The sequence below is a fragment of the Amblyraja radiata genome, chromosome 28 (genome assembly GCF_010909765.2).
Source record: "Amblyraja radiata isolate CabotCenter1 chromosome 28, sAmbRad1.1.pri, whole genome shotgun sequence".
NCBI lineage: Eukaryota > Metazoa > Chordata > Chondrichthyes > Rajiformes > Rajidae > Amblyraja > Amblyraja radiata.
The window spans coordinates 11,347,942-11,371,186 of record NC_045983.1 but is presented as its reverse complement, the minus strand read 5'-3'; the positions used below and the strand labels follow the sequence as shown (position 1 = coordinate 11,371,186).

Here is a 23,245-nt window from a genome sequence, read left to right as displayed (position 1 = left end):
GATGGTAATCTTTGGGATAATTCTATATTCGGAAGCTGTGGAGGATCATTTATTGATTACATTCAAAATAAGATAGTCGGATTTCAGGATATTACAGGATTCGAGGATAAGGTAGAGAAACATTGATGGAGAAGATCTGCCATGGTCTTGTTAATTGGCCATACATTAGAGGGCTTGCTAGTCAGATCCAGGCTGGTATTTTTTTTTAACTTCCTCTGTTCTTAGATACATCAGAAGATAGAGATTATGGAATTACCTCACCGGAGTCCTAGGGCTGCCAATAAACCTGCGAGGTGAACGGATTTTTGGCTCAAATGAGAATTTTTCCTTAACGCTTTCCAGTACTGATGGAGCCACATAGGTGAATCCCTGAAACAGAAAAACAAATGGTGATGGTATTTTCAACCTCTTTTGCCAGATTGCAGTTTCACAAGCAACCATTGCTCTCTGATACCTTGTTCATGAAATTATTCACGCTAATAGAGGCAGTGTAAAGTGACAGACGGTGGTAATCACAAGCGCATGTAATCTTGTCTCAGACAAGACGCCTGCACTTTCCATTAAGGGCATTGTGTCAGATTTCATAGGAAGATCAACTCTGAATCTTTCTCCTTATTTCTCACAATATGTTCCTCAAATACCAAAGGAAAATATCCCAAAAGGGTCCTACATCTGAGAACTAACTCTGTAATCCCAATTCTCTTTATCAAACTCTTCCTTCCTTCGGAGGCAGTGTAGTATTGTCTACTTCAGGGGTTCCCAACCTTTTCGTCCTGTTTACCCCAGGCAACTTTTTTAAAGTAAATTTACCTCCACCCTGTTTTGTTCAGTAATTTGAGTTTACACTTCTACCATAATAAAGCAATTGACAAAGGGGAAATTTTAAAATACTGTTTTTAATATTATTATTTTAAGTTCCAGAATCAACAAATTTACCCCCGGGGGTAAATTTACCGCAGGTTGGGAACCCTTGGTCTACTTCAACCGTGTCTCCCCAAATGAACCTTAACTCAGGTTTGTACTGTCTCGACTAGGAAATATAATTGATGAAAATCTCTTGGGTGCATACAAGTAAATAACTTCAAGAAACACTCTCCTCTTCTGAAGAAAGACTAATCCAAAATGGTAACTATCCCCTTCTCCACTGATGATGCCTGAGATGATATTTTCAGCATTTTCGGGTTATGAAATTATTATTTAAGATCAATCAGCAAACATTGTCACTGCCAGACCAGAGTGTAGGGTGGTCAGTGTTATTGTGGAGATACATTACACCAATGACAACACAAATGGGGCAAATAGCCTGTATCATGTTCCAGGTGAGCCACTTTTTCCCATCCCGAGTTCACCAAACTCCATTAAAACACCCTTACTCAAGTCATTATTTACTTGTTACACACCCAAGAGTTTTTCCTCAATTATACTTCATGGCCCAGACCAGCATGACGATCACTCAACTTGATCAGCATGAAATAAAACAGCATAGGTAGTTCTGCAATAATAATCAATAATGTGATTATTGATGAATTAGGGAACATTATGTGTATTATGTAGGGTGAATTGATTATAATATAATTGCAAACAGAAATTAGCATCACACGTATCAGACACTAGCTGCCAGTTTCACTGCTGAAGGTGAAAGAGTTACTTTGGAAAATGATAAAAAATAAACTGTCTTGGAAAGAAATGTCCTATTTGCATGTAACCTCCCCTCAGTGATCATCAGATATCATTGTCTCAAGAACAAAGGCTACCAGTTTCACCTCATGAAGCCATGTATGAATTACTTTGGAAATTGACAACCAATCGCTTCTATTGATACCTGTGCAACGATACTTCATTAATCAATGTAAGATAGCATGTCCTTTTTTTTTTAATCTTGCAGTAAATAAACTCATTACTCAGCTTTAGTTTTGAAAATCCTGCACAAAAAATAATTTTGTTATTGCGGCACTGAAACTCTCGCCACTAACCCTACCTTTTACAGAATTGTTTTAATAACATGATTTTCCATTAAGTGGATTATTAGACACGCAACTAATGTTTCTAATCAGCTAGAAATTACCCGTAGTTACAAATAATTACTTCAGAAAAGAAGAAAGACATAGTATAAAAAGAGAAAATACTGGAAATACTCAGTCTGGCAATATCTGTAGGAGGGGAAATAGTTTCTATTTCCTCACCTGCTGCCCCAGTGCTGAATGTTTCTGGTACTCACTGTTATCTCAGATTACCAGCGTTCGCAGCACATTTTCAACAAAACTCGTGGAATATCAGACAGGCTTACCAGGAAGACTTGATTGGCACTTTCGCTGAGGGTCGAGTCATCAGGGCTGTCAACAGGTGTTTGCCGTGTGAACTTTGAATCAAACTGACTGACATCGTCATCTGATTGCTGAAGATAAAAAAAGCAAGATTCATCTGCATCTGAATGACTAATCCCGAGGATCGTCACATTCATCTTTTCTCGACACCCAGCACAATTCTGAATTTAAAAAGTATTTTGTTTATAGAGCCTAGTTAAACAATCATTCACAAGGCTGCTCTAACCCAAGCACATAATACTAACAACTATTTGTAGTTGTCTGTGTTAAATAGTCAAAAAAAAGTCAGCGCAGTACACAACCTACTCAGTAATTTGGTTAGTTAAAGTGACAGGTCTGTGTCCACTCAGTTCCACCTCAATTCAAACCCGCCAAATTACAAAATATTAAAATATTAGGGATTCTTTCTGCCTCTTAAGATTTGAAAGCATTTTAAAGAAAAGATCTGGGGAATGCGGCTTCCCAAAAGGCGAAACAAAATGTCCTGAGATACAGATTACAGATTTCGTATATTGAGCTGCTCAACAATATTGGCTTGAGGGGCAAAGTGGCCTTCTCCTGTTAAAGAAACAGCCTGTCCATTCCCTCCAGATGCCTCCTGACCTAATCAGTCCCTCCCAACACCTTGTGTTTTGTTCAAGATTCCAACATCTGCTATTTCTTATGTCGCCGATCTATTCTTGCTCCTATTTACCTTATGTAACAAGGAATTTGGAAACTAGCATGATTGAGCAGTCAACTTGAATTCAAGAAACAAAAAAGCAAATCTGTCAGAGCTTCTCAAGTTTATAAATAGCAGAACAGTTAATGGCAAACCAGCTGTTGTGGTGTACGTGAATTTCAGAAGGCCTTCAATACACTCACAAATGGGTTTATTGCTAATTTACATAAGAAATATAGATAACATATTGGCATGGATTAAGGATAAATTAACACACGTAGAAGTACATAGGTCATTTTTATGTTGGGAGCTCTCACCAAAGGAGTGGCAGGGCCAATTGCTCACATTTATATCAATCATTTTGATGAAGGATCAACAGCAAACACACAAATTTGCAGCTGATAAAGTGGGTGGCAATGTGAACTGTAAGGAGTATGCAGAAGGGCTTCAGGGGAATGCAGGCAGACAAAGTGAATGCACATGGAAATGGCAGGTGGAATACAATATGGCAGTAGTAGCATCATCCACTTTGGTACAATAAGAGAATCACTGAATTTATTTTGAATAGTGACCATTTGCAAGTTTTTTGTGGTCTCAGTGCTTCGGTGGCCAAGAACATAAATCACGGTTCATGTGTAGATGCAGCAATTAGAAAGGCAAATGCTATCTCTCCCTTTATTGCAGAGGACAAGAACACAAGGATCAGGGCAAACGGGATCCTAACACTAGTCACATCTTCCCATCTCCACCCCTTTCCTCCTTCCGCAAAGACCGTTCCCTCTGCAACTCCCTGGTAAACTCATCCCTTCCCACCCAAACCACCCACCCCCTCCCCAGGTATCTTCCCCTGCAACTGCAGGGCAACACCTGTCCCTATACCTCCTCCCTCGACTCTGTCCAGTACTTTCCCTCGACAGTACTTTCAAGTTAGGCAGAGATTCACTTGCACCTCCTCCAATCTCATCTACTGTATCCGTTGTCCAAGATGTGAGCTCTTAAACATCGGCGAGACCATACGTAGACTGGACGATTTTTTCACTGAACACCTTCATTCAGTCCGCCTGAACCTACCTGATCTCCCAGTTGCTAAACACGTTAATTCTCCTTCCCATTCCCACACTGACCTTTCTGTCCTAGGTCTCCTCCATGGTCAGAGTAAGGCTAAACGCAAATTGGAAGAACAGCATCTCATATTTCGCTTGGGCCGCTTACAGCCCTGTGGTATGAATATTGATTTCTCTAACTTCAAGTAACCGTGGCATTCCCCCTCTCTCTCTATCCCTCCTCCACCACCCAAGTCGCACCAACTTCTTGTTTTCACCCAACAAACAGCTAACAATGGCCTGTTTCCTTTATCATCGTTAGTTTTTTGCATAGCTTTCATTCATTGTTCTTTATCTCTCTACCACCGTCTATATCTTTCCAAGGTAGACAAAAATGCTGGAGAAACACAGTGGGTGAGGCAGAAGCAAAGGAATAGGTGACGTTTCAGGTCGAGACCCTTCTTCAGTCTATATCTTTCTTGTGACTTTCAGTCTGAAGAAGGGTCTCGACTCGAAACGTCACCCATTCCTTCTCTCCAGTCCCGTTGAGTTACTCCAGCTTTTTGTGTCTATTTTTGTTTTTATCATGTAGATCCTGGTGAGATCACATTGGAGATACTATTTTAAGGTCAGCCTCCCCACCCAAGGAAGGATATAGCAGGTGCGCAGTGAAGGTTTACTTAACTGATTCCTGGGGGTGGCTGGTTTTTCATATGAAGAGAGATTAAGCAGACTGGGTCTATATGCTCAAATTTCTAATAATAAAGTGTGTGCTCATTAAAACAAACAACATTCAAACATGACTTTACAGGACAGATGCCATGAAGAGATGTGAAGAGCAAGAGGTCACACTCAAGGTTAAAACCGAAGGAAAAAAGTGCCTTCAGCCTCTGGGTAATGAATCATTGGATATCTCTACCCAAGAGTGCTGTGAAGGTTGAGCCACCGAGTACATTAGACACTAAAGGTAACAAGAGATATTGGGTTCATACAGGAAAAGGATGAAAGAATAAATGGCCTATTGTTACTTACTATTCCTATTGTCTGCTTTACTGGTTTTGCTTCAATAAAAAGCTAATATGGAATGAACAAGGTAAATGGCTTCTTCCTGTGCTAGACCAAGTCTACAATTCCAATATCCACATTGAGGGCCAGCATTTTATCGAATTAACTGCTTTCAAAACAGAGCTCAACAAAGACCAATGCTCATAAAAACATTGGTAACTGGGTCCTCTAAAACATTTATCTACCAACTCAAAACTGTCAAATCAGCCCTTTAATAATTTCCAGTTTATGTGAGCTTGCAAATTGATTCCTACGCTATAATGGCGATTACATATCAAAATCATATTGGCTGCGAAATGCTTTGGGCATTCCAGATTGATGAATTGCAAGTCTTTTTGTCTTTGAGAGAAATGTGTTGCAGTTCCATCTTTCAGATAAGTTTTCATCGTGACTGCTCATTCAACTGGACAAAACAATCCCTCAGCATGCTCGAAAAAACACTGCACGGGCCTGGATAATATTCATCATTCAACTAGCAATAGTAACTGATTATCTGTCATAATTTAGAAGGTTTTTCATGGGACTATATGCAATTTTCTCTGCCTTGCTTCCACAAATGATCAAGCTCAAGTTATTTTTCTTGCTACGAATTACATGAGACATGATCTGCGGCACAGACTTTTTATCAACTTTTCTTTTTAATAAAAGTAAACTCCTCAAAACCCAAAGAACCACGTGGAGCTTTTAGGTAGCTAACCCAACAGCCCAGGAAGAGCGCAAGTACAATGCTTGCCCTCTACAGAGTTTGCTCTGTGATAAAACATGGACAGTAATTAATCCTAGTACCCTGCACTGGGGAGGAGTACAATAGAGGTTCTCTGCCCCAATGACTGTTCACTGGTTGGTGCACAACCCTGATGCAATCTACCATCGGCCCCAAATGCCCCTGTCAACCGCCATTTGCAGTATAGTTTCAAGATGATCACGAAGCAGGACATTGCTCTTCTTTAAATATGCACCTTGTATGTCAATAATCGGGAAGCATAAAAAGTGCTGGGGAAACGCCATTACACTTACCAGAAATGGCTTGAAGGGCGGTTCAACTTTACGAGCTGAAAGATCCTCCCAGTTTGTATGTCTGAAGAAAGGATGAGCCTGTATTAAACATACCAATGGAGTCATTAATGAGGGACCAGAGTTGCAAAATTAAAACTCACATCAAATTAGTGCATGCAACATTAAACCTGCACTTAAAATACAGAAACCATTACCAGAACTGGTTAATAATCTAATTTGTTGTAAATAGAAACTTGAACTTCATAAATTAAAGTTTATTTTCAAAACAATCAAAACACTTATTATTTAAAAAAAAGTAATAAGCATGCTCTGAATTATAGTGGAACATCCTGAGAACATGGCTACAGTGTTCATATAAAAGAGCCATTTTAATTTGTACTTAAATAGCGTAACAGAAATATAACCAGCTGTGATAAATGCAAAGAAACTGAAACAGCACAGTGAAGTTCCTGTGAATGGATCCTCGGAGTAGCAAAGTGTGGTCTACTAATCATGAAGTTATACAGCGACAGGTCGACCAAGATGCCCCATCCAAGCTAGGCCTATTTGACTGTGTTTGACCCATGTCCCTCAATTATTTTTCCTATCCATGTACCCATCCAAATGTCTTTTAAATGGTGTCATTGTACCTGCCTCAACTATTTCCTAATAGCTTGTTCCATATACCCACCACCATCTGTGAAAAAGATGCCCCTGTTCCAATTAAACTTTCCCTCTCATTTTAATATTATGCCCTCTAGTTCTTGATTCCCTTATCCTAGGAAAAAGACTCACCTTATCTATTCACCTCATGATTTTATACATCTCTATAAGATGATCCCTCAGCCTCCTGCACTCCAAGGAATAAAGTCCTAGTCTACCCTTCTCTCCCAATAGCTCAGATCTTCGAGTCCTGGCAAATTCCTTGCAAATCTCTGCATTTTCCCAGCATAATAGCATCTTTTCTATAGCAAGGTAACCAAAACTGAATACAATACAGGTGCACAACCTTTTATCCGAAGATCCAAATAACGAAAACCTCCGAATAGCGGCCATTTTTTCGGTCCTTGAAGAAAGGTCCTTGAAAACGTTCACCGAGGGCGGCCCGCAGAGGTGACAGCGGAACCTCCGGTCGGTCCTCGAAGAAAGGGGAACTAAATCCCCATTCATAAAAGAGAAGATGAGGGTATATTGCGCGGGAGGGTTAATAATTGACAATATGCTGCTGCCTGCCCGCTGAGTTAAAAAGTTCCCACGGTAGACTCACGATACACATTGTTTCGTGAGTCTTGCGTGGGAACTTTTTAACTCAGCGGGCAGGCAGCAGCAGATTGTCGCTCGCTTCAGTATCACCCCACCTACACCCCTCTGCTTCCCGACCATGTGTGTGACCCCTTCCCTCCCCTCTCCAGCTCCCCGCCCATTGCACCGGCGCGGGGGCTTTGCCAGTCACCGGAGACGTCAGGACCAACGGGACACCGACCACCAGGCCCACCGCAAGCACGGAGATCCCAGAGACCCACAGCCAACAGCAGCCCAGCCCAGCCCCACTCCAACTACAGAGGAACCTGGGTTGCGGATGACGGGGCGCAGCTCGGGGCGTCGTAGGGGCCCATCGGGGAGCGGCCACTCAAAGCCACGCCGGGAGATGTAGGGCCCTGCCCCGGGTCTTGATGTTGGAGCCCCCGGCGGGCGCTAGCAAGTCCGCGGCAATTTACAGCCGCGCCGGGCGTTGTAAGGCCCCCCTCCAGGTCACTCTCAACCCCGTAATTCGGGCGGGAGAAGTCGCCGCTGCCGGTGCCCCGCAAAGCAGTCTCCCACCAGAGACCCGCGAGCTCCCGGTGTCACCATCCACCAGAGTCGGGTCGCAGCAGCTCGCCCCCGCAGCTCTCCACGCTCCGAAGCTAGCTAGCTCCACGGAGGTAGGTCCGTAGGTCCACAGCTCCCACCGCCGCCCACCGACCCCCAAGCCCACTGCAAGCACGGAGATCCCAGAGACCCACAGCCAGCAGCAACTCCAGCCCAGCCCCGCTCCAACTCCAGAGGAACACGTAGGGGCAAAAGCTGATGGTGTGCAAGGTACGTCTTGTTCTTGGGGTGGCGGATGAGGGGGCGCAGCTCGGGCTGTGGGCGAACTGCCACTTGTCGCTGTAGCGGCCAAAGATCATAGAGGAGCTCCTCTATGATCTTTGGTAGCGGCCCATCGGGGAGCGGATTCCTCTGGAGTTGGAGGGGGAGGGGGTATTGTGCTGTTTGATCGCCCCCTGCTATCCCAGGGACAGGGAGACACAGCGGCTTTTTAGACTGGTGGGCAATCACTTCCAAAGTTCTGCCCACACAGTCAGTACACCTCTCCTACACTGTATTTCATACAAACATTTATTCTGCAAGAAAAAACGACATTGAAGACTCAAACTCGCGATCGAGTAACTGCCAGGATCAAGGCGCAAACTCGCGACCTTGCGGATATGAGCCGAGCACTCTACCACTGAGCCAGCCATTAAAATCTACGCTAAAAAAATTCCATTCCGAAGACCGACAAATTCTGAATTACGAAAAGTGTCTGGTCCCAAGGCTTTCGGATAAAAGGTTGTGCACCTGTACTCTAAATGTGGACTCACCAGCGTCTTGTACAACGGTTACATAATGACCACACACAAATTGGAGAAACAGCACCTGATATTCCACTTGCATAGCTTACAACCTAACGGTATGAATGGTCATTTTAAGTCCCTAACCTATAAACAACCCCTCTTTTACATTTCCCCTTCTTCCCTGTTCCTCTCCTGGATATGTCCATTTCTACCTCCCCCCCCCCCCCCCCCCCACCCCCAACCCTCGCCCCGTCCCCTTCCACCTGTATTCCTTCCTCTAGATCCATAATTCACTCCTCTTCTATCCTTCTCAGACATCAACTTCCTTTACTCGATACCAATACATCATACTGCAGATATGCCTTCCCCAATGCCTTGAACAACCTATAACCCTGTTAATTTTGTCGACAATTTCCCCAACAGTAAATGTTACCGTTTCTACTATAACTGCACCCCTTTTTCATATCTTCATTAGAACACACAAATCCATCCTCATCTCAGAGATTTGCAAACTCACACACTGAGATAGTTTTCAATGTTTCCTGCCAAAATAGGCAATTTCACATTTTTCCACAGTGTTCTGCATTTGTTGGAACTTTGCTCACTGGCTTAACCTATCTATGTCCCTTTGTAGCTATCTTATGTCATCTTCCCAACTCCAATGAGAAAGATAGCTTTTTTGGTCTTTGAACCAGAGAAAATAAGCAGCTTATTACAACAGTTCCTCGGGAAAAAGTGGCCCATCCACCCTCAAGGATTAAAGAAAAGCAAAATGTGAAATGCTCATTTTTATTCCTAATCTGACCCAAATTTAGGTACTGTCAACAACAGTGGGGGCACAGGGGGTGTTAAAAATACTCTGTATTTTCCTCAGTACAACAGTGCATTTCCTCCACAGATGTTACCTGACCCGCTGAGATCCTCTAGCACTTAGTAGTTCTGGATGGAACCAGCCAACTGCCCATTGATTATCCTACCCTGGGTACATGGGTGGGGGAAGGTGAGGAACGATCTTTCTGCCCTCAATTCTTGGACGCTTTGGCGAGCTCCAGTTACCCCGGGTGGCATAATCCCAAACCCCTTCTGCAAATATACGCCAATAGGCTTGGAAGCACAATAATGCTGGAGGAAAAGCTTTTGTCTTGACACTTAAATCTATAAGAATCAAAGTATATAATGTAGAGAGCAACAGCATAAAATAGGAAAGCAGCACACAAAGTATTGTTTCATTTCGAAACAAAAGGGAAGATAAAAGATCATTCTGCAGGGAGATGGGGAAATTTGGAAAAAGAATAGTGAATTACTTTGTTATCAATTCCTCTGCTTTTGCCTAGTAAAGCTTACCAGGAACTTCTACGTTCTGGTCACAGATGAGTCATATTATAGGAATTATAAATTGATAGGAATTATAAGATGATAGGAAGCAGGAAATCGGGTAATTGAACATGATATTGACATGCATTAGGCTGCAAACATACCTGAACATCAGCTGCATCCCCAACTCCAGCTCCAAGGCGGGATGAAGCATTTCTTTTTAGCAGCTAAAGAAAAAGAACAAATTTCAAATGTAATGTGACCTGAGAAAATTACATTGGGAATTAAAAATGGGTCAAATTGTTTAAGGATCCTGTTTCTATTACGAGTCACAACATGGAAACTGGCTCTTCAGCCCACCAAATCCACACAGACCATCGATCACTTGTTCATACACTAGTTCTGCACAGTCCATACATACTAGGGGCAATTTGCAGAAGCCAATTAACCAACACACCCCCATGTCTTTGGGATGTGGGTGGAAACCAGAGCACCCAGAGGAACCCCATGCAGTCACAGGGAGAAGGTTAAACTCTACACTGACAGCACCCGAGGTCAGGATCGAACCCAGGTCTCTGGCGCTGTGTCGCAGCAGCTCTACCAGCTGTGCCACTGTGCTATTCAAGTTCTCAATTTGGATTTTGACAAGTTGTCTAGATTTATGACCCCTCACCATGTGGTGTTTAAGACATTATGAAAACATCTCATTCGAGTGAAGTAATCAACTACAGATGCTGCAAATCTGAAACAAACACAAAATTGCCACAAAACACAACATTCTAGGTTCTGCTGTGAAATGAAAGAGTCAGCATTTCAGGACCTGAAACATTGACATTTTCTCTTTATACACATTAAAATGGCAGTGTTTCAGGTCCTGAAATGCTGACTACGATTGCTGGCATTTTCTGTTTTTGTCTCATTTACTATTGGGGTTAATTAGCCATACACAATGTCTAATAAAAACCTTCCCGAGCTGAAAGAGCAACAGGTTCAAAACAATGGAACAAACAAGAGGAAAGTTCCTTGTGTACAGTGATTCAGCAGCGACAGTCTATCAATGAAACAGAGAAGAAACTCAACATTAGGAGGCCCTATGGCCTCTCAAGCAAGCTACACCATCTAAGATCATGGTTGATCTGATTAGGCATAACCTTACCAATCATGTTTATCAAGTGTATCAACCTTGTCAGAAGAGAAGAGAAGAAAAAAATAAGCAATGAAATTTAAAAGCCCACTGCCAACATGGAACCAAGTTGAGAAAGTGAAACTACAAATATCTTGTCCCCCTGAAATCCACATGGTAGAACAAATTCATGGACGTTATTGCAAATGAAAAAGGGTGGAAGCAAGCCTAGAAATTGAAGTGCATTCATATTTTGAGCCTAGGATTCCTCAATGTCATAATCATACTTTATTAGCCAAGTATGTTTTGCAACATAAGAGGAATTTGATTTGCCAGACAGTCATACCAATAAAAAGCAACAAGACACACAAAATACATTTTAACATAAACATCCACCACAGTGACTCCTCCACATTGCTCATGGAGGGGGGCGATGGAAGGCGGAATAAAAAGTTCACTCTCTTCCCTTCTTTGTCCTCATGCGGTCGGGGCCCCCGAGCCTTCTGTTGACAGGACGATCTTGGATCCCATAGCCGGCGGTCGAGCCCTCCGCATCGGGGCGATCAAGCTCCCGCATCGGAGGGATCTCAGCTCCCCACGCCGGACGATCGGACCCCGGGTCGGGGCTAGTCGAACCTCCTGCGACTTTAGAGCTTCCTGACATCCGTCTCTACCCGAGACTGCGAGCTCCTCGATGCGGGCCACGGTTGGAACGTCGATCCCAGGCAAGATATCGCAGGCGCCGATGGTAAGTCCATGGCCCCGCGGTAGGGCTCAAAGTCAGTCTCGAGCAAGGCTGCCAGCTCTATGATGTTGGACTGCAGAGTGACCGGAAACACAATCCGGAAAACAAGTCAAGTCAAGTTTATTTGTCACATACACATACGAGATGTGCAGTGAAATGAAAGTGGCAATGCTCGCAGACTTTTGTGCAAAAGACAAACAACCAAACAAACTATAAACACAATCATAACACACATATTCTTTTACATAATAAATAATGGAAGGAAAAACGTTCAGTAGAGTTAGTCCCTGGTGAGATAGGCGTTTACAGTCCGAATGGCCTCTGGGAAGAAACTCCTTCTCAACCTCTCCGTTCTCACCGCATGGCAACGGAGGCGTTTGCCTGATCGTAGCAGCTGGAACAGTCCGTTGCAGGGGTGGAAGGGGTCTCTCATGATATTGTTGGCTCTGGAGTTGCACCTCCTGATGTATAGTTCCTGCAGGGGGGCAAGTGAAGTTCCCATAGTGCGTTCGGCCGAACGCACTACTCTCTGCAGAGCCTTCTTGTCCTTGGCAGAGCAATTCCCAAACCAGATGGTAATGTTCCCGGACAAGATGCTTTCCACCGCCGCTGCGTAGAAGCACTGGAGGATCCTCGGAGACACTCTGAATTTCCTCAATTGCCTGAGGTGGTAAAGGCGCTGCCTTGCCTTACTCACGAGTGCTGAGGCGTGTGATGCCCATGTCATATCCTCGGAGATGTGGACTCCCAGATATATAAAACAGCTCACCCTATCCACAGGATCCCCATTTATCCTCAATGGAGTGTACGTCCTCGGATGATGTGCCCTCCTAAAGTCCATGATCAGCTCCTTTGTTTTTTTGATGTTCAAGAGGAGGCTGTTATCCTGGCACCAGAGTGCTAGACCAGCCACCTCCTCCCGGTAGGCCTTCTCGTCGTTGTCTGAGATCAAGCCCACCACCACAGTGTCATCAGCAAACTTAATTATTGAGTTGGAGCTGAACCTAGCCACACAGTCATGTGTGTACAGGGAGTACAATAGGGGGCTGAGGACGCAACCCTGGGGCGATCCTGTGCTCAGGGTGAGGGACTTCGATGTATTCCCTCCCATCTTGACTACCTGGGGCCTGGCGGTGAGAAAGTCCAGGACCCAGGCACACAGGGAGGTGTTGAGCCCCAATTCCATTAGCTTCCCGGCCAATCTGGTGGGGACTATCGTGTTGAAGGCTGAACTGTAGTCTATGAACAGCATCCTCATGTAGCCCCCCTTCTGGCTGTCCAGATGGGAGAGAGCGGTGTGCAAGACCTGGGAGACCGCATCGTCCGTGGATCTGTTCGGACGGTATGCGAACTGCAACGGGTCCATGTTCCGAGGGAGGAAGGCGCAGATGTGTTTCTTCACCAGCCTCTCAAAGCATTTCATGACTACCGAGGTAAGGGCCACCGGACGGTAGTCATTCAGACAGGCTGGGGAGGCATTTTTTGGTACCGGTATAATGATGGATTTTTTGAAGCAGGCAGGGACCACGGACCTGTCCAGGGAGAGGTTGAATAATGTAGTGAGCACTGGAGCTAGCTGCGTAGCACAGGACTTGAGTACTCGCCCCGAGATGCCATCGGGGCCTGCAGCTTTTCTCGTGTTCACCCGTGTCAGAGCCCTCCTCACGTCGTGCTCGGACAGCGAGAATGTGTGCATATTCCTCCCTTCAGCTTCGGTAGCCAGCCCGCTGGCGGTATTGTCGATAGTCGGCAGACCTGGAGTGGTGTTGCCCCTCTCGAAACGAGCATAAAAGGAGTTCAGGTCATCGGCTAGGGAGGTGCCGGCACTTGTGGATGAGGGAGGGGTGCTCCGGTAGTTGGTTACAATCCGTAGCCCCTGCCACAGGCTTCTGGTGTCCTGCTGCTCCATCTGTAACTCCATCTTGTCTCTGTACCTTCTCTTTGCGTCCTTCACCGCCCTTCGCAGTCGGTAGGACTCTGCCTTGTAGACGCCCATGTTTCCTAATGCCAGGCCCGAGTTGTAGGCAGCGGTGCGAGCATTCAGGGCCACACGAACAGGCCTGTCTACCCAAGGTTTTTGGTTCGGAAAGGTGCTTACCCTTACCGTGGGGACGATGTTGTCGGTTACTGTTGCGATGAAGTCCGTGACTGCTTCCGCGAACTCACTGACGTCACTGGAACTTGCTTCGAACATATTCCAGTCGACATCACTCAGTGCATCTTGCAGCATGGCCTCTGACTGGTCGGACCACCGCTTTACGTCCCTCGTCTCTACCGCTTCCCGAACTATCCTCTGTTTATACTCCGGCAACAGGAAAATGGCAGCATGGTCAGATTTTCCTAGGGGAGGGAGTGAAACGTCCTTGTAGCCTTTCCTGAACGGTGTGTAGCAGTGGACCAAAGTTCTCTCCCCCCTGGTGGCACACGTGATGTGTTGATAGAAGTTCGGCATGACCTTCTTGAGATTTGATTTATTAAAATCTCCAGCCACCACCATAGCCGCATCCGGGTACTTGAAACAACCGCATCTCCGGCAAGGTAAGAGATTGAAAAAAAGTTCCCCCCCCCGACCCCCCACATAAAACAAAGCAGAGAACATTAACGCAAACTTTTAAAACACACTAAAAAGAACAAAAGACGAAAAGACAAACAGACAGACCGTTGGCGATGCTGCCATCGCCACCCAGTGGAATGGTACTGTGGGTGTTGATTTGTTGATGTGGATGCTACTGCAGGTGTCTATACAGGCACCAAGTTGCAAGTGACTGGTTTAGATCACTGCAGGAGAGGGTGGCTCAAGGCTCAGATGGCCGATGGATGCAAGCTTCAGCAGTGTTGTTGGATATTAGCTGGGCAGTACTGGAGGAGCTGCTCTTGATACTGGTCAGGAATAGGAATGGCAGCGAATACAAGTACCTTCTCTCAGAGAATTGCAAATCTTCCCCATATTCAAGATCGAGATTGGCAAATATTTTAATTATAAGCCAATCAATGGGTATGGGGAGGATAGGGTCAGGGAATTGCAATTCATGATCTTACTGATTCAATCACGAAAGAAGCAAGATGGAGATCTGGTGACAAGTAATCTCCATGGGAATTTGAAGCATTTAACTTGACTCTTATAAACAATTTTCGAATCAAATGCCCCTCGGATCCCTTGTAGTTGACATCTCTGTCTGTCTCATTGTAAATATTTTCAATGATTCTGCCTCAATAGCTCACTGCAGTAGAAAATTCCAAAGATTCATGAGCTTGAGAGAAGATACTCGTCATCGTTGCCATTCCTGGGCTTGATTACAATTTCCAGAGCTGCTCTGCCTAGTGCTGCCAATTCAGGGAATACTGGTGGTTTCCGACACTACAATTTAAATAAATAAGCTTGAATAAACCATATACATCTCTCACAGAAGAAGTGCTGATTTGATTCACTATTCCACCTGGACCACCATCAAAGCAAAAATTTCATGGATTTTCCTCAATAGCTATTTCTGCTAACAATTCATCACATCTACAGGTGACCTTATAAAGAGTTTTCTGACCGACGCAGTAGGAAGAACATCAGATTGAATACCTTTTTAAGAAGGTCTCTGGCTTCGTGTGTGAGGTAGGGCGGCAGATTGAGTTTACACTTCAGGATTTTATCGATAGTCTTCTTCCTGTTCTCGCCAGTGAAAGGAGGCTAAGCAAAGTTTATGAAGCTTAAATCAACAAACCAGAATTTGATAACAATGGTTATAGAGTCTTAACTATCACACAATGTCCCAACAATTAATAATCAAAAGCATTTTTGGCAGAGCTTAGAATATGAAGCCACAAATTATTTGGGAGGGAATAAATTAAAACACTTATTGGTTTCCTTTTCTCAAATTACCACATCCCATGCCCCTTTCATTCAAGTGCAAAACTGGAAATGGGTCAATTTTACCATCTTAGAAGACCACATAAGCACTATAAATCAGTAAATTAAAAATTCTTATCTACAAATCTCTTATAGGAAATATTCATGAAAAAGACAAAACGGACAGATCAAAAGGGATATTTATTGTTGCGCCACTCTCCATTTGTCTGTTGCACTTGGCTATAAACAGTATTGCTTAACTGAGATAGGAGAGGCTTCATAGCACACTGCAATCCCACTCTTATTTGATGGAAGCCAATGGGGTTGTCGGAGAGAGGGACTGTGAGACACATTTATTTCTCAGCCCAAAAAGGGTGGGAGTCAATACGTGATGTGTAACAGAGTTAGATTGGCACAAGACCTTCGGAAGGAAGAACAGGGTGGGAATGGGAGGGTCTGATTGGAAACAGTCTGGGAGATTATGGCCTGGTGGTCATTGTGCGGTTATGGGCAAGAGGTAGGTGTTAGGAGATGTCCAAGAGCTGGCGTGATAGGAAAGAGATTGGGAGTTGATGACCTGTGGGGTCATGGGGTGGTGAGGGATGCAAAGGATCTTTTGAAGAACCAGGTGGATAAAAATGAATTTCTTATCTTGGTCAATGGTTTATTCTCGCTTCTGTTAATTAATAACTTTTTATTCTGTCAGTGACAATATTGAATTACATAGAAACATGGATACAAAGTAAATAGGTGCAGGAGTAGGCCATTCAGCCCTTCAAGTCAGCACCGCCATTCAATATGATCATGGCTGATCATCCTAAATCAGTACCTCGTCCCTGCTTTCTCCCCATATCCATTGATTCCATTAGCTCTACGAGCTAAAATAGAATCAAAATGCTGGAGTAACTCAGCGGGACAGCCAGCATCTCCAGAGAGAAGCAATGGTTGACGTTTTGGGCCGAGGCCCTTCTTCAGACTATACCTAACTATCTCTTGAAAACATCCAGTGAATTGGCCTCCAGTGCCTTCTGTGGCAGAGAATTCTACAGATTTACAACTTTCTGGGTGAAAACGTTTTTCCGCATCTCAGTTCTAAATTGTCTACCCCTTATTCTTAAACTGTGACCCCTGGTTCTGGATCTGGATGTAATACGCTGAAATGCTCTAGATCAGTGGTTCCCAACGTGGGGCGTACGCCCCACAGGGGGGCAATTTGATTTTTAAGGGGGGCAATTTGACTTTTCTTTTTTTTTTACAATTTTTTGTAATTTCTTGCTCAGAACTTTAACTGTCTTTTGTTTATTTCATTTTTCTTTTTCATGGATGCCATGTTCTTTTGAAGCTTGTTTAAACCAAGGTATTGGCGTTTTAAGCTTCTTCAGCTGAAACGGAGTTCACTTTTTAAATGATAAGAATTATATATCACCACATGGGGGGGGGGGGGGGGGGGGGCATCAGGATTTTAGAGGTGATTAGGTGGGGCATGGCCAAAAAAAGGTTGGGAACCACTGCTCTAGATAGAGCATCACTTAGCACTATGATGGTTCTGGACACCCCTTAAGAATTAATTCGCTTTTCTCACCAATTCACTGAAGTGATCATCTCAATTGAGACCATTAAATTTTAAGATCTTTTAGTTCTTCTTTTTCCATGAGAATGTACACCATTTGAGATTTATGGCTAACTCGTTTTTCATATCATTCAAATGAATCTTCATGAGACCTTGACATGACAACATTCTTCCTGTAACAAGGCAGCAGCGTCAGCTAAATAACTGACATGCAATATGTAGGACAACTTAAAGATGATAAATCTGATTACACTATGCCTGTTTTATATCCTAAAGTGTGAGAATCAACCTATTTGGCTTGACAGGATTTTTGCATGTTTTGAGTTTTGCCTTGTTAGAGAGCTTTGGTTTAAACCTATGCAATCTTTCAACAGTAAGTGATATAATAAAACCAAGGCTACTTCAAGATTATTTTTTTTAAACATTACATGTAGACAAAATATATCCGCACTTCCGCAATCCAAAAGGATTTGCACTTATCAGGAATACTTTGTTGGAAGCATACTAAAAAACCTCTAAATTATTTAGTTTCAATGAGGGCCATCTTAATTCAGGGCATTTGAACATTATGCATCAAAGCAAAAGAGTATGAGAAATCAGAATGCATCGGGAGGAATAAAAAGCACCGACATATATCAGCACTCCTAAAGGTAGATGTACATTCATTTTAAAAGGATGATGGCAATGGGCTGTTGATCATCAATTTTGTGAAATAGAATGAGTTAAGCATTGAATAACCCTGCCAACTAACACTTCGCTTATAACACTCATACCAACACCAACCATTGCTCAGATATTGCTGTGAAGCTCACAAAATGCAGGCTTGTGTTGCCCGTTACCTTTTCCTGGTAGAATTATATACAGTGATAAGTTAGTGAACAGTTACCAGTTCTGTGGTCTCATTATTAGAATACCAACTAAACACAAGACAATATCTTGTATTATCAATAGGCTGACAAATCTCTATGGTTTAGCTCACTACTCTATGGTTTGGCTCACTACTCTGAAGAAGGGTCTCGACCCGAAACGTCGCCTATTCCTTCTCTCCATAGATGCTGCCTCACCCGCTGAGTTCCTCCAGCATTTTTGTCTAACTCCAATCATTGCAATCACTTTCCCCATTGCACTTTTAAGTATTGTAGTGACACTATTTCACTGACGCATTTTATCCAATTAAGGTTTGTGGCCAATTATTCCTGAGTCGGGACAGTAACATAATTTCTCATCACATCAGGTGGTCAACGGCAGGATTCAAGTGATAATTATATAAAATTCCAAAATAGAGAGTGGCATTGGACACTGTGAAAGGATTAAAAGCATGCAGTTTTTAAACTGTCCACCTACTGCTCCCGTCAGCATGTCATACATTAGGGCTCCTAAACTCCACCAGTCCACAGCACGATTGTGTCCACTTCTCATTAAAATTTCCGGTGCCCTGAGGGGAAGAAAAAGAGAACAAAAATATCTAACTTCTCTCCAGCTTTGTTGTGTGTGTTAAACTGAAAAGAGGGGAAATAAGAGAAGCTAGCTCTCTCATACATTTTCCAGTACAGACATAGAAACATAGAAATTAGGTGCAGGAGTAGGCCATTCGAGCCTGCACCGCCATTCAATATGATCATGGCTGATAATCCAACTCAGTATCCTGTACCTGCCTTCTCTCCATACCCCCTGATCCCTTTTGCCACATCTAACTCCCTCTTAAATATAGCCAATGAACTGGCCTCAACTACCTTCTGTGGCAGAGAATTCCAGAGATTCACCACTCTCTGTGTGAAAAATGTTTTTCTCATCTCGGTCCTAAAAGATTTCCCCCTTATCCTTAAACTGTGACCCCTTGTTCTGGACTTCCCCAACATCGGGAACAATCTTCCTGCATCTAGCCCGTCCAACCCCTTAAGAATTTTGTACGTTTCTATACGATCCCCCCTCAATCTTCTAAATTCTAGCGAGTACAAGTCGAGTCTATCCAGTCTTTCTTCATATGAAAGTCCTGACATCCCAGGAATCAGTCTGGTGAACTTTCTCTGTACTCCCTCTATGGCAAGAATGTCTTTTCTCAGATTAGGAGACCAAAACTGTACGCAATACTCCAGGTGTGGTCTCACCAAGACCCTGTACAACTGCAGTAGAACCCTGCTCCTATACTCAAATCCTTTTGCTATGAATGCTAACATACCATTCGCTTTCTTCACTGCCTGCTGCACCTGCATGCCTACTTTCAATAACTGGTGTACCATGACACCCAGGTCTCGTTGCATCTCCCCTTTTCCTAATCGGCCACCATTCATATAATAGTCTACTTTCCTGTTTTTGCCACCAAAGTGGATAACCTCACATTTATCCACATTATACTGCATCTGCCAATGCATTAGCCCACTCACCCAGCCTATCCAAGTCACCTTGCAGCCTCCTAGCATCCTCCTCACAGCTAACGCTGCCCCCCAGCTTCGTGTCATCCGCAAACTTGGAGATGTTGCATTCAATTCCCTCGTCCAAATCATTAATATATATTGTAAATAGCTGGGGTCCCAGCATTGAGCCTTGCGGTACCCCACTAGTCACTGCCTGCCATTGTGAAAAGGACCCGTTTACTCCTACTCTTTGCTTCCTGTCTGCCAGCCAGTTCTCTATCCACATTAGTACAGAACCCCCAATACCGTGTGCTTTAAGTTTGTATACTAATCTCTTATGTGGGACCTTGTCGAAAGCCTTCTGGTTCTCCCTTATCCACTCTACTAGTGGTAAAAAGCATTCTGATGAAGAAATCTATGTGTACCACTACATCAAGACAGTTTTCCGTTATATATATGTATATGGTTTTCATTGTGTATATGGTTAATGAGAGAGTGATGATCAAGCTAATAGGTCAAGAGTGTTTTTTGCCCGTCAAGAGGGTGACTGAGCCTCGATTTAGGGTCTTTTCCAAAGGACTTCATCAGGATGGAGGTTTGACCATGAGTGAATTATATACCTAAGGAGTCAAAGGGGGAAGAGACATCAAGACATTTACTCAGTCACTCTAGCCAAGAAACAAACCAAATATGTGGGGACATTCGAATGAAATAATCTCAAAGTCTTCCATTTTATTTAGTTTCTCTATAATCCAAAAAAAGACATTTATCAGATGTAAAGGATTCAAATCCATAAATCAGATCTCAACTTATAGTCACTATATTTCCAAGCAAATTTGGTTTTACGAGACTTACATGTACTCTATTGTACCACAGAAAGTGTGAGTCACAGCACCATCATGAATAGATTCCTTACATAATCCAAAATCTGTTAGTTTAACATGCCCTGGAACAGAAAACAAACATATGGTGATCACAGAGCATACAGAAGGAACCACTGTAGAGAAGGCAAAGGCAAGAATCTGATGATCAGCTTCAAGGATCATTCAAATGTTCAGCTATCCCGTTAGGTCACCAAATGCTAAATTCTAGATAGATTATCGGCACAGATCATTAACCAGTATCATGTGGACTGTGCACTATATTTGATCTTTATAATTTATTCTCAGCATTATTTAAATATTTTTCTGCTCACCATTTGTCCTGAAACTACCAGAACACTTTCCAGGATTCAAAACTGTCAATTAGCCATTATTCAGTCTGTGACAATATCAGACTGCTTGGATATTCCTCTCTAGTTCACCTAATTTCATCTACATTATTCAGCACTTTTCTATCTTTTATAAAGTGTTCCCTGACAGAAATAGGACATCTGATCAGAATAAAAAATGATAAGAATTTTTTTAAATCAATAAAATTAAATTTTCAGTTTTCAGTTAACTGTTAATAAAAAATGAATCAAGGTTAAATCCTGATTCGCACGGTGCAGTTAGTCATTATGAAACGTTATGAAATGGAGTTTGATAATGGATTGGGGTAAAATATCTTATTGTGCTTTAGGCAGTTTTATCATTGCCAATTGTTCCCCATGCTTCTTTAATCATTTGAACTGAAGAGCTTAATCAGAATGAGTAATACAATGATGCAAACACATTGCAAAACTTTGGCAGCTCAGTAGCCAGCAGCATACACGCAATAGATGTGCTAATCACAAAATACCTCCCCCAATACCTACCTGTGCCAGACACTGTGATCCCAACAGAATTTGCTCCTCTGCTAAGTTACACTTTTAGAGTTCTATAGTTCTTTTATGGGGAGAAGGCAGGAGAAAGGGGTTAGGAGGGAGAGATAGATCAGCCATGATTGAATGGCGGAGTAGACATGATGGGCCGAACGGCCTAATTCGACTCCTATCACTTATGACTATGACCTATAATCCTGGATGAAATTTACAGCCCTTTGCAAAAGTAACACGTTTTTTCTTCACAATCAAATTCTCTTCATTGTAAATCCTGTCTCTATCCCGCCCTCTATGTATTTGCTGAATTTTGTCTGACAACGGAGATGGAACTGAGAAAGCTAGATGTGGAGGCTGATGTAGTCAACTTGCTTTAAAATATAGACACCTGCTACCATTTCAGCAGCTGCGGAAGTGAGAAGCTGTGGTTACCCCATTTTATATTTCAGTGGATTAGTCAGCACAAAAACTTAAAACAACTCAGTCAGCATTCTACAACTGAAGCAATTTAAACCAAAGTGTATAAGCAGACTGGAGTTTTAAAGACTTCTTGTGTAAGTTTAATAAAAAGACAGAGGTGGAAGGCAAAAATAATTGTGAACAAAATTTCCCTTGCACTGGACTTTAATGAAATTATTCATTGAACTTCAGGCATTGGGACAATGAAATTCTTGCAGCAGTATAAAGGCACATCAGCTATTACACTGTACTGAACCAGTTCATCTAAATGGATCGTCAAAGGAGGTTTAACTCTGATTGGCAGAGCAGAATCCTCCACAAAGTAGCAAGACCAAGAACGCACGGTGGATTGAACTGACAGTTAAGTGCTTTGGAATAACCTGGGTGCTGCTGAATCCACAAGAGCCACTGAGAATTATATACTTGTTGATTTTTGCTTTATTGTGGTCAGCTGAGATTATGCAGTTAATCAGAAGTAAAAAATGCAATTTTTGCATGTCTGGTGCATTATTCTAGAATTCCAAATAAAATTCAAGGTAAAGATTCTTATAAATCCCTTTGAACCGCAAACACTAACTGCTTAGATTATGTGGTTGCAAGCTGCATCTAAAACCAACTTTAATTGCATTTATTATAGCCTATTAAATGAGTAAATGGGGAAGGAAAGGGTACAAGCAGAGTGGAAATTCAGCTATTTAAAATTTGAAAGCCGATTTAGATAAATAAATCTCATTGTCAAAAATAAACTAATATCAAAAAATAGAGCCTTTACCAAAAGGAAAAAAATTGCCCAACCCACAACTGTGCTCAGTTCAATGAACACGATTTGCCACGTTTCCATTTACCTTGATGATTGAGCATGATGTTTTCTGGCTTCAAGTCGCGATAAATAATACCTTTCTGATGCAAGTGCCCCAAAGCCATTGAGATTTCAGCAAGATAAAAACTTAAAGTTGAGAGGGAGAAAACAGAAGCATTTCAATAGCTTATTAAAAAAGCAAACTATTCTAGAGGAGCAAAGTTCCAAACCTCTCTTTCAAATTATGTACTTTTTAAATAACTCTAAATCTTCTAGATTAAAAACAAATCACTGTTCATTCACTTTACATTTTGCATTGCAGAATGGATAAATGTTCTACAGTCTCAGTAAAACAGCTAGATTTCACACATCACTTTCGCTTTAACCATATAACCATATAACAATTACAGCACGGAAACAGGCCATCTCGACCCCTCTAGTCCGTGCCGAACACATAGTCTCCCCTATGCATTGTATGTGAGTGGTAGAATGGGTGGGGGAAGAGTGGACAGTAGAGAGAAAATAAAAAATGGACTAGTGTTGCATTAGTATAAATGAGTGGTTGATGGTTAGTGTGGACTCGATGCACCAAAGGACCTGCTTCCATACTGTATCTCCAATC

At 42.8% G+C, this 23,245-nt stretch overlaps 1 protein-coding gene across 3 annotated transcripts in view; it reads right to left on the bottom strand.

Moving 5' to 3' along the window:
• Positions 1 to 23,245, bottom strand: part of rps6kb1 (ribosomal protein S6 kinase B1) — a 62,347-nt gene that overhangs the window by 11,401 nt on the left and 27,701 nt on the right. For all 3 annotated transcript variants that reach the window (XM_033045794.1, XM_033045793.1, XM_033045792.1), the window contains exons 7-14: positions 22,670 to 22,770; positions 20,483 to 20,573; positions 18,618 to 18,708; positions 15,437 to 15,544; positions 10,162 to 10,224; positions 6,111 to 6,188; positions 2,288 to 2,395; positions 257 to 369 (exon numbers count right to left, since the gene is read on the bottom strand). In XM_033045794.1, the coding sequence (XP_032901685.1) occupies positions 257 to 369; positions 2,288 to 2,395; positions 6,111 to 6,188; positions 10,162 to 10,224; positions 15,437 to 15,544; positions 18,618 to 18,708; positions 20,483 to 20,573; positions 22,670 to 22,770 (753 nt within the window). The remainder of the gene's footprint in view (positions 1 to 256; positions 370 to 2,287; positions 2,396 to 6,110; positions 6,189 to 10,161; positions 10,225 to 15,436; positions 15,545 to 18,617; positions 18,709 to 20,482; positions 20,574 to 22,669; positions 22,771 to 23,245) is intronic.